This window comes from Penaeus chinensis, chromosome 3 (assembly GCF_019202785.1).
Source record: "Penaeus chinensis breed Huanghai No. 1 chromosome 3, ASM1920278v2, whole genome shotgun sequence".
In the NCBI taxonomy this organism is placed as follows: domain Eukaryota; kingdom Metazoa; phylum Arthropoda; class Malacostraca; order Decapoda; family Penaeidae; genus Penaeus; species Penaeus chinensis.
The window spans coordinates 20803965-20816464 of NC_061821.1; the positions used below are offsets into that span (position 1 = coordinate 20803965).

The 12500-nt window shown below is 36.9% G+C and overlaps 1 protein-coding gene across 1 annotated transcript in view; it reads right to left on the reverse strand.

The window, feature by feature from the left end:
- The window catches only part of LOC125043897 (nose resistant to fluoxetine protein 6-like), a 15007-nt gene extending 3156 nt beyond the window's left edge, over nt 1–11851 (reverse strand). The window contains exons 1-15 of the mRNA XM_047640272.1: nt 11535–11851; nt 10476–10625; nt 9615–9750; nt 9031–9184; nt 8418–8524; nt 7962–8047; nt 7247–7355; nt 6832–6916; nt 4980–5140; nt 4458–4641; nt 4082–4175; nt 2421–2523; nt 1747–1873; nt 687–882; nt 305–447 (exon numbers count right to left, since the gene is read on the reverse strand). Coding sequence (XP_047496228.1) covers nt 305–447; nt 687–882; nt 1747–1873; nt 2421–2523; nt 4082–4175; nt 4458–4641; nt 4980–5140; nt 6832–6916; nt 7247–7355; nt 7962–8047; nt 8418–8524; nt 9031–9184; nt 9615–9750; nt 10476–10625; nt 11535–11736 — 2037 coding nt within the window. The 5' untranslated portion in view covers nt 11737–11851. The remainder of the gene's footprint in view (nt 1–304; nt 448–686; nt 883–1746; nt 1874–2420; nt 2524–4081; nt 4176–4457; nt 4642–4979; nt 5141–6831; nt 6917–7246; nt 7356–7961; nt 8048–8417; nt 8525–9030; nt 9185–9614; nt 9751–10475; nt 10626–11534) is intronic.
- Nucleotides 11852–12500: the final 649 nt, after the last annotated feature.

Genomic DNA, 12500 nt, shown 5'->3' on the forward strand with positions numbered 1-12500 from the left:
CCTCTCTCTCTTTCAATCTCTCTCTCTCTCTTTCAATGTCTCTCTCTCTCTTTCAATCTCTCTCTCTCTCTCTTTCAATCTCTCTCTCTCTCTTTCTCAACGTATGTATGTATGTATGTATGTATGTATGTATGTATGTATGTATGTATGTATGTATGTATGTATGTATGTATGTATGTATGTATGTATGTTTATATGTTCATGTGTATGTATATGTATTTATATGTATGTATGTATCTATACATGTATATATGTATGTATGGCACACAATATAAAAAGTCTACATCAACGCTACAATACCCACCTTGTTAACGTGGGAGAAGTAGAAGGGCGTGCGAGCGGACGCAGCCACAACCAGCTGGACACAGATGGCTGTCAGATACATGGCGTAGGTGATTCGGCTTAAGGGTTGCCACAGGGGGTATGACAGGAAATCATTCACTAAACCTGCAATTGCAAAGGAAAAGTACGCTGTTATGTAGTGATGGAAAATTGCAATATTATGCTGGGTAGTTTCTTCTCCTGCTTCTCCCTCTCCTCCTTTCTTTCTTTTAAGTTAATGAAATGACTCCAAAACTCCTCTTAAATAACGAAATGCATCACAATATCTCAAACCATACAAACTATCCAATACTCAAATACTATATATATGTTACGCAGACACCAACAGTACAACTAACACATACCCCCATACCCATAGTGGCATGTAAACACCACCCATGCTAGTGCAGCTGCCCACACGGCCCTGTGTAGACTGCCATACAACACCTGAGTCACTGGGTCATATTTCATTGCAGTAAAAGGTTTGTTATAACTCCATCCCCCAAATAACACACCGAGAGAGGCAAACACAGCACAGGTCCATCCCGCTACTAACTGCCACTGTGTGTTATAACAGGTAATTAGATTTATGAATGGTTATGTTGGGTGTTTTGGTGGCAGTGGTTAGATATGTGGGTCTTGTGCGTGATATGACAGAATTTTGGGTTTATAAGCAATATTCTTTGAGTGTTTTGCTTTATCAGATATGAGAATTAAGATTTTAATATTCAGACTTCAAACTTTGTCTTAGATAAAAAGTCTATGATTTTTCCCGTTGCCACATCTCAAGTTAATGCTAGTGATAGAATACACATTTATATGATACTAAACCCTATTTTGATAATCTGTTGTAGTAAGACGATAAGGTAAATATGGCAATAAGTCTTATATCATAACGGTAATATTACACATTAAGTATATCTAAATATGATGTGGGACCCTATGCATATTGTCACTGCATCAGCTGTAAAGGCAGGCCCCGCTATTTGTATTATTATTCTTTTTTGTTTTTTTAATATAGCAATAAAAATGTAGAAGACGGTTTATTTACCGTTTAATAATTTATCAAAAGAGGCCTCGAAGTTTTTCTAATTATTTCCAAAGCGGAATAATTTTCTATAGAGGAAAATTTACATAAGAACAAATTAGAGCAAAATTAAAGACAGTCTTGCGGACGTGACTAGAAAATCTCCGTAAAATATAAGAAACGACTAAATTAGTGTTTAAAAGGGTCTTCTAAGATTTTTCTATCATATTCGATACATAATTATCTTCAAATCTGTGTAAAACTTTCATGAATTTGTAAATATTATTTTAATTCATTTAAAGGCGGAAAGGTTACCTCGCTGTGAAATAGGGAGTGCCTATCAAATGATAACGCATACATAGATACAAAAAAAAAAAGGCTAAAAATCTGAAACACACCTTCTTCAGAGACAGTTTTTCAGAGCCTTGTTTGTAGATGAAGTAACCCATCCAAATGCCTACGATGTAAGGGCTAGCTCGACACCAAGGAGCCACGTATACTCTTGCGTAGTACTCGACTATGTCACTGTGAAATATGGGTTCTATATCAAATGATAATGTATACATAGATAGGTAGGTAGTTAGATAGGTATAAGTATATATATATATATATATACATACATACATATATATATATATGCATGTGTGTGTGGGTGTGTGTGTGTGTGTGTGTGTGTGTGTGTGTGTGTGTGTGTGTGTGTGTGTGTGTGTGTGTGTGTGTGTGTGTGTGTGTGTGTGTGTGTGTGTGTGCGTGTGTTAAGGGAGAGAGGGAGGGAGGGAGCGCGCACGCGAGAGAGAGAGAGAGAGAGAGAGAGAGAGAGAGAGAGAGAGAGAGAGAGAGAGAGAGAGAGAGAGAGAGAGAGAGAGAGAGAGAGAGGGGGGGGGGGGGGAGACATATATATATATATATATATATATATATATATATATAAATGGATATAGTTTTTTTTTTTTTTACCGTGTGTATTTGATCTGTTTTATTGGAAATTCAAAACAGGATATTACTTAAAAACAAAATTAAAATAAAAATCTAAATACATTAAATATAAGCATGATATCTAATAAAAACTCACTTATTTCCTAAGAGGAAGTCTCCAGGCGGCAAATCGTATACGTATATTATAACGCCGGGAATAGCAATGGACGTAATACTCATGAAATAAAGCCACACTTTACCTGGAAGTAAAAAGTAGTTTTACTGACGATTTTCAAAATATTAGTAGTTAGTAGTAGTACGATGTACAGAGATTCTTTAATTTTGAACAATGTCATACAGTGTTTTCGGTCATATTTTGCATAAATTGAACAAATGGTCTTATTGTCAATTAGATGAGTTTGTCCTCTATCACTCATTTCTATTCCTTCTTATTCAGAGAAAACGTAAAATCTTTCCACCACGTATCAGGCTGTTTATTATTACACAAGATTAGATGTATATTTTTGTATCGCTGTATACTTTCAACATCTTGTTCCTGACACAATTTCAATATTCATTACCCATTCGATTTTTATATTAGTAAAATTATATGCATATAACCATCATACAGTATACGAAAGGATAACGATGATGATAATAACAACAAAAAACAAAAACAAAATAATAATGACCATAACTTAAAATCCAATAAAAGTAACAAAATAATAATGACCATAATAATAACTTCAAACTTTAGCACGATTATTCACTTTCCACAATATTCTTTCTCGATGCTACTATACTAACAGCATATGCAAATTACCTCGTCTCCCTTTGTGTTCTTAATCTTCAAGACGAAGTTGGAACAGTCTCACACCTGCTTTTCATTTCCTTTTCCCTTGCTCTTTTATCTCTTTTCTCTTTCCGGTTAAATGAGTCAGTGGCGCATTATCAAGCAGGTTATTTCGGTGTAAATCGTGTGTTAGAATGTACTTGTTCCCTTGTTGCTGTGTGATACTGGTTTTAGTTTGTTTCTTTGTCTCTCTCTCTCTCTCGTTTTTTGTTTTTTTTTTCTCTCTCTCGTTGGGTTTTTTTTTTTTTTTGTCTCTTTCTAACTTTCTCTCTCTCTGTCTTTCTCTGTCTCTGTCTCTCTCTCTCTCTCTCTCTCTCTCTCTCTCTCTCTCTCTCTCTCTCTCTCTCTCTCTCTCTCTCTCTCTCTCTCTCTTACTCTCTCTCTTACTCTCTCTCTTACTCACTCTCTCTCTTACTCTCTCTCTTACTCACTCTCTCTCTTACTCTCTCTCTTACTCACTCTCTCTCTTACTCTCTCTCTCTTTTACTCTCAATCTCTTTTACTCTCAATCTCTTTTACTCTCTCTCTCTTCTACTCTCTCTCTCTTTTACTCTCTCTCTCTCTTTTACTCTCTCTCTCTCTTTTACTCTCTCTCTCTCTTTTACTCTCTCTCTCTTTTACTCTCTCTCTCTCTTTTACTCTCTCTCTCTTTTACTCTCTCTCTCTCTTACTCTCTCTCTCTTTTACTCTCTCTCTCTCTCTTTTACTCTCTCTCTCTCTTTTACTCACTCTCTCTCTATTTTACTTTCTCTCTCTCTCTCCCCCCTCACTCTCTCTCTCTCTCTCTCTCCCTCTCTCTCTCTCTCTCTCTCTCTCTCTCTCTCTCTCTCTCTCTCTCTCTCTCTCTCTCTCTCTCTCTCTCTCTCTCTCTCCCTCTCCCTCTCCCTCTCCCTCTCTCTCTCTCTCTCTCTCTCTCTCTCTCTCTCTCTCTCTCTTTTACCTATTTATCAAACTTTCTTACGCACCTGCTCGGGGACTGAAATGCAGCGGAAGAACGAGCAAAGGTGCCACCAAGTACATCTGACTGTCAACACAAGTATACCAACATTGGTCCATGCACTGTAAAGGAAGATCATAAGCTTAATAATCGACCATGTGTGTGTGTGTGTGTGTGTGCGTGTGTGTGTGTGTGTGTGTGTGTGTGTGTGTGTGTGTGTGTGTGTGTGTGTGTGTGTGTGTGTGTGTGTGTGTGTTTTCTTCTTTTATTAGCTAAAACAACATGAATTCATGGATTAAATACTGATACCAATGATAACGGTAACAACGATAATATGAACAACGATCATAAGAACACAATTAATCATATCAAATGCATCAAAATCCATCCCACACTCGACATACCTGATACCGAGGCCCAGGGACTAACGGAGTGAAGAAATTACTCACGAAGAACGCATCTCTCCACCAGAACTTTGAACAACTGGACTGTATCGAGGGAATGACGTCATAGGCATAGGGACCCGTTACGATGTATTCCAAGAGGCTGGCCATGAAGAGGCAGACGAGAGCGATCGCTGGCATCAGTCTTGTGGGGAGAGAGAGGGAAAGGGAGAGGGAGAGAGAGATAGAGGGAGAGGGAGAGGGAGAGGGAGAGGGAGAGGGAGAGGGAGAGGGAGAGGGAGAGGAGAGAGGAGAGGGAGAGGGAGAGGAGAGGGAGAGGGAGAGGGAGAGGGAGAGAGAGAGAGAGAGAGAGAGAGAGAGGGAGGTGTAATATAAGAATGCAATAACTATACATATATATATATATATATATATATATATATATATATATATATATATATATATATATATAACACCAACATGTAAAAAAGAAAAGAGAAGAAAAAAAACACATATCACCACAAAACACCATTTCATTCTTACCTCAACAACCTATGCAGAACGTACAGAATAACATTAAATTTCCCCGTTCTTTTAACTTCACTCAGGACGCCATTTGCTACCAAAAGCCCGGAAATGAAGAAGAATGAGTCAACGCAGAGGTTTCCATTGGCGATCACTTGGAAGAGTATCCCCTGCACTTTCTGTCAGCGGAATGAACACAAGGAAAACGAAGTTAGAATGACGTAAAATAATTCGTCTATGACCCATGGTAAACCTCATTTTCTCTGCCTTTTAGTATATCTTATCAGTTATGTATACCTAAATTTTGATTAGTCTTTAGCAGTTATTTTAGTACATAATTATTTTCCCAGAGAGGTGGTATTTTATTTCGTTATTTTTGTACGAAGTCTTATGTATGTATGTTATGTTACACCAAGTATAAGGAAATAGGACCTGAGTAAAATATTATAGTCTACCCTATGCATTATCAATTTTCGTTGTTGCACCTGCAATATATTCTCGTTAATTTAAGGGTAATCTATTATATTCACTGAAACCGTCTTATATCAAGCTTGTATAATTGATATCATAATGTAAGTGATTTAAGTAGAAGTTAATTTTCGAAATACACACAGTATTACACCCTGATATTATGAATGGATGTGAAGTATTTTCATTCTTAGTTTCCTCAGGTTTCCCGAGTTGTAGTCATCAATGGGATAGGAAAGGAGAGAGAATGAAGAGGTTGTAAATGACGGAATAAGGAAAAATAATAAGGAATATACGGGTATTTAAAAAAAAAAAAAAGAGTTGTAACTGGTGAATAGGCGATTACGGTCATTTTGAAACCTGTGGGAACTATTAAATATGAATGTGCTTATTCGAGATACTATTGAGAGAGATAACAGGATATGGCGTAAGGTAATCTATAAATGATTTAAGAGATAACTGTTCTGATTGAAGGGGTGTATGACTATCAATAATGACGTGATAATATTTACTCCATGGCTCTCCATTCTAATCTCCAAGGTTAATTGTTATTTTTTTAATACAACTTCTGTGTATTTTTTTTTTATAGATAAGCCTGAAAAGATCATCTCAAGCCCTTTATTGTCGAAAAATGTTTCCAAATTTAAAACGAAGACGAAGCCGCGATTGATGACGGCATTCAAACAAGCAGAGGATTCAATGAAACATTTCTCAAATGTTTTGTCAGATTAAACATTAATATATAACATGTGCATCTATATTGTCACGTTACTGCACTCTTTACCATGACTACAGTACATCAAAGTAAAGATTTCGATGTTTATGGTATAGATGAAAGCTTAAATCAAGAAAATGTTTAACTAAAATGTTTAATAATGTTTAATTAAAATGTTTAATAAAGAGCCATTTTGGACACGTGCCTCAAACACTCTTTCCTTCAGGCTCGAGGAGGAGAAAAGTATAAATAAATAAAATGAAGGCCCTGGCGATGCATTATTGAAAGAGTATTTCCTCGACTTACTATAGATAAAGGGTCTGCCGTACATATGCATTTAACCAAGTAATGCTTCTAGGGCCTTACATATAAGTTTTGAATATTTCCCATGCTATAACAATAACAGAATATGGAATAAATCAGCTTCGTGCCGTTGTTTACGGCGAGCGAGACACAGCCGAATTTTATCTTTATATTTTGCATAAATAACTCAAAGAGTGAATATGAAATTAGTAAAAAAAAAATATATATATATATATATATATGGATTACTCAGAGTGGTGGTCTTATTTTTACGATTGCATGTTACATATTTTTTTCCGGACTCCTACATATATTGGAACTAATCTAACTGGACCTTTGTTCATAATCGTTAAATAGCCCTCTTATAGACGTTATTGAACATACCTTCGCAGCACCCAACAGGTTAGCTGTACTGGTAAGGGTGTAAACATACTGGTGGCCGAGAATCACCCACGTCATTGACAGAACTCTGAGAAATGTTTAAATGTTAGTTTAACATTGACGACGTGTTAAGTGCGTTCGTGTTTGCGTTCATTGTGTTGAAAGCCTATAATTCTGAACGCATTGATGTGTAAAAAAAATAGTGGAACAGCGAGAAAAATAATGAAAAAATAAAGTATTCTCAATGAAAATGTATTAAATAACTCGCAGTTACGTAACTTAACGTCATAAACATTACTGACATAACTGTAGGGAAAAAAAACATGAACCCTACCTATCATTTCAACATTCGTCACAATAAACTCATATTCAGAACCAAGCAGATAATTCCAATTACACTACACGAATTTCCATATACCTTATACCATATAAACAAGTGATGGTACCGGCTGTTGGCTCAGTGCTAATCTGGAAGATCTTAGTGAAGTTGGTGTACACGGAGAATGATATAAGGTAGGGGGCGAAGCCTGTGAAAAAAAAAAAAAAAATAGAAAGCTTTGTGTGGAAATCTTTGACCACTTTTACTTACTGAGTGGTTCGTGTAGATACAAGAACAAGACAGTGCACACACATGCATACACATATGTATGTAGGCTGCATATACATACATGCATAACTACATACAGGCATGCATTTTTATATGTGCGTTTATAGTTGTATGTGTAAAGGAGTGTGTATGTGTGCGTGTGTGTATGTATATGTATATATATGTATATATATATATATATATATATATATATATATGCATATATATGTATATATATTTATATATAAACATACGCACACACACACACACACACATATATATATGTGTGTGTGTTTGTGTGTGTGCATATATATATATACATATATATATTATATATATATTATGTTTGTGTATATACATATATATATATATATATATATATATATATATATACACACATGCACACACACACACACACATATATATGTATGTGTATATATACACACACATCTATCCATAATGTGAGACATAACATATACCCACCCTCTTCTCCCTTGCCACCCTCCCTTTCCAAAACCAGCAAAATCCTGTCTCTTTCGCAACCAACCTGACGGGGGCCGCTTCTTGACCTTATACCAGAGATCGAGGAAGGTCCCGGCTGTTAGGATGCCCAGGAGGACGGCCAGGGTCGATCTGCGGGGAATTATTATAGCTTTATCTGTATGTTAGTTTGTCTCTTCAATTACTTATTTGTCTCTTTAATTATTTCTCTGTTGTTGTTTTTTGTCATTGCTTAACCTGTTTGTTTGTTTATTTACTTGTTCGTTTGTTTCTGTATTTATTTAATTATCTTTGGGGTGATTCATTCATATAATGGCCTATGATTGATATTACGTGTGTGTGAGTGTGTGTGTGTGTGTGTGTGTGTGTGTGTGTGTGTGTGTGTGTGTATGCTTGTGTGTGTCTGCGTGTGTGTTTGTGCTTATAAACATGTATGTGAACGTATATGTCTTTACACATTGAACCTGTACTACATCAACATTTTCCCCCCACATTCACTAACATCATAGCTATGGCACCCGGTGAATAATTCCTCTGCTTGTTCTTCACTTGACAGAACACTGTGTCCAGTTCTCTTCCTGTGCTGTTCAGGATCTGCTCGAGACTCATCTGCAAAAAAAAAAAAAAAAAAAAAAAAAAAAATATATATATATATATAAATAATAATAATAAAAATAGTAATAACAGTTTTATTGTATATTTTAAAGCTATCGTTTTTTGGGAAGTGGAATTAGGTATTATGTGAGTAAATTAATAAAACATATAAATAATATCAGGAAAACAATTCTTTGTAAATTATTTGATGAAATATAAGAAGAAAAAAATATATATCATTTCATAAATATACGGAATGTGAATAAATAAATAAAAGATTTGAGTCGATTAAGAAATCATGAAGACACACACACACAAACAAACAAACACACGCAAGCACACACTCACATAAACAAACACACACACACTGTCACACAAACAAACACCAAAGTAAACAAACACATACACAAGCAATCAAACACAAAAAAACAAATAAACACACACACTCACACAAACAAACAAACACACAGAAACACACGCACAAACAGACACAAACAAACAAAATATGAATTGCAAGGTACCTGCAAATCCTGTTGAGAACACGCGTCAGGGATACAGGTGTCATACCTCGCCTCGCCAATCGTGACAGGTGTCAAAGTGCCTGACACAACGCCCAACCGAGGTGTCATGTCATGCAGAGGAACTCCGTTTTCTTTCCCATGACCACTGCCTGACCTTGACATGGGAAACAATAGTTGTAATATCAACTTTATTTAGATAGTTTTTATATTTTGTTATTGTAATTATATCTATAATGATTTTTCTATATTCCTTTTATTATTATACTTATACTACTGCTACCACATATTTATCACTATATCTATATTTCCATCATTATTGTCTTTTCTATTTATTATTAGATCCGTCGTGTTCTTTAGATTTCACAAATAAAGTGTATAATAACATGTTTTATTACTGTCACAGTATTACTTGATTTCCAAAAATATATTTCACTATTACCATCACCATCACCATCACCATCATCCCCATCACTATCACCATCAACATCACTCTCTCCATCACTATCACCATCACCACCCACCATCATCACTATCAAAACCACCACAAAATTTATCTCGATCAAACCAACTCCTAACCCACTTACGAGTATGCAATGTTGCAATATTTCCCCCTCAGTCCTTTCTCCTTTGACTGCGCATTGATGCATTCCTCGAACACGCCAACTGCGCGAAGTCCCACGAAGAAAAACCCGTCAGGGAATTTCCCCCACGAATCCATCACTGTGGATAGGGAAAAGGAGAGGGAGAGGGTGAGGATGGGAGGGAGTGGGAGAGGGTGAGAGGGAGAGGGATTGGGTGAGAGGGAGAGGGAGAGGGTGAGAATGAGAGAGAGAGGTAGAGTCTGAGAGGGAGAGGGACAGGGATAGGGTGAGAATGAGAGGGAGAGGGTGAGAGGGAGAGGAAGAGGGTGAGAGGGAGAGGGAGAGGGAGAGGAAGAGGGAGAGGGAGAGGGATGGGGTGAGAGGGAGAGGGAGAGGGATAAGGAGGGGGTTGGGTAAAAAGGTGAGAGGGTGTGGGTGAAAAAGAGGGGGAAAGGAAGGGTTTGGGTAAGAGGGAGAGGGATAGGGTGAGAGGGTGAGAGGAGAGGGATAGGGAGGCGATGGGATGGAGGGAGGTAGGAGAGGGATGGGGTGAGAGGGAGAGGGAGAGAGGGAGAGGAAGTGAGACAGGGAGGTGAATAGGGTGAGAGGGAGATGGATAGGGTGAGAATGAGGAGATAGGGTGAGAGAGAGAGAGAAAAGAAAAACAAAATAGAGAGAGGAAAAGTAAGAAAGAGAAACATAACAACAACAGAAAGACAACAAAAAAGAAGAAAACAAAACGAGGGAGAAAGAAAAAGATAAAAATATAAAAAACAATAAACATACAGAAAGACCTGTTTATTGCATAACACAAACCCCTAAAACCAGCATCACAATCATCCACAGAACTAAGAATTCACTAACTCTGCGCCGCCCACGAGGAGCTGTTATCTGCGAGTGAGAGGAGCATCGCCTGCAGAGCAACCCCACAGGGGGACGTTGCATTAACAAGCACAGGGAGGTAATAGGACCAAGCACTTGGACTGCTTGCTAACTCGGGTGTGCTTGGATTGACTGCAACGAAAAAAATATGTAATATGTATTGTGTTCTAGTCGTGTTTTTTTTTCTTTCTTTCTTTTGTTGTGTGTGTGTGTGTGTATGTATATGTATTTGTGCGTGCGTGCGTGCGTGTGTGTGTGTGTGGGGGGGGGGGGTATGCTTGTGTGTCCAGGATTATGTAGAAGGTTATAAAGGTTTTTTTTTTTTTTTTTTTTTTAAGTTGTCCATGGCTCAGGGATCAATTCATTAATTTTTGGTGATCAAGGTCAGTACCTGGATATGAACCTGCAATAGTATGTTGCAGGACTCTTAATCATTGCAAATCCCCGAGAAAAAAAAGTCTGCTAATAGGGAGACGGTAGACTTTCATTCATGTTTCAATTTACATATAGATATTTATAAACATGCATACAGGCTTGAGTTCTGTTGGTGCTTTATGTTTATGATTGCTATGGAAAGAGGCGGATATTTCAACAATATTGTTTATACATATTCATTTACTAATACATTTCTATATTCATTTACTAATACATTTACTATATTCATTTACTAATACATTTACTATATTCATTTACTAATACTTCCTTCAATCTATTGGAAAAATTAGTCAAGTTAATCTAAAAAGAAATATTACATCATATTAGTGATATACTGACAGTAAAGAGCATTTTGTTTTAATTGTTCTAATGTCGCCGTGAAGTATTTCATCATTCGAAACAACGTAATTTTGTTATCACTATCTTCCTTATATGAATATTATCCGTTATCGCGATGTTACCCTTAATCTTATCACAATACAGTTTCTCATACGTTTCCTTATGCTACGTGAATATCTCAATGTTCCTATATCCTCAAAGAACTACTATGAACAACGAGTCATTTCGCTGGTAACTGCTTATTTTACGAACGAAACATCGACGTACCTGATTTCACGCTGAGAATGGTCGAATAAACACTCAAATTTGCCACCAAATCTCTAACTCTTGCGTCCAGATAGCTTTCCACATATCTACGGTCGTGGTTTGTCGGTTTAGAACTCACAGCACTGTAAGAAGAGGTTCTGCATTCTGCTACTGCAACAATGCAACACCCAAGCACTATAACACAGAGTCCTACTGTTTTCATGGTGTGTTTTAGTGTTAAAGGGTACGTGATTAAGTATGTCACTCAAACAATCTTACGATTTCTTCCAGTGTTCAGTAACTGGCTTTCCTGTTTGCCTTATCTGCTATTTGTGTGGTTTTATCTTATTGATTAATAGAACAAGATATCCATTTGATTGCAGTTGCACTTGAGCGCGCAAGCACACGCACATGCATTCGTACATACACACGCACATACACACGCACATACACACGCACATACACATGCACATACACATGCACATACACATGCACATACACATACACATGCACATACACACACACACACACACACACACACACACACACACACACACACACACACACGTACACACATACACGTACACACACACACACACGTACACACACACACACACACACACGTACACACACACACACACGTACACACACACACACACGTACACACACACACACACGTACATACATACACACTCATTCACGCACACGTTTCTTTATCTTTTCCTCTTTTCTCCTCTATATATTTTCCTGATTTTTTCCACTACTTTTCATCATCATCTTTTAGTTTCCTTTCTTCATTTGTTCCTCCTCATCCTCCTTTTCGTCATCAAACAAAATATTCTAAATCTCATATATAATAATTGATAAATATATATATATATATGTTGTGGTGTAATGTTTAGTGTTTGTAATGTTTAGGAGTCCAGTTCTATTTGTTGGTGTTTGTAATGTTCAATGTTATTTGTAAAAGGCTAATATTTTTAAATA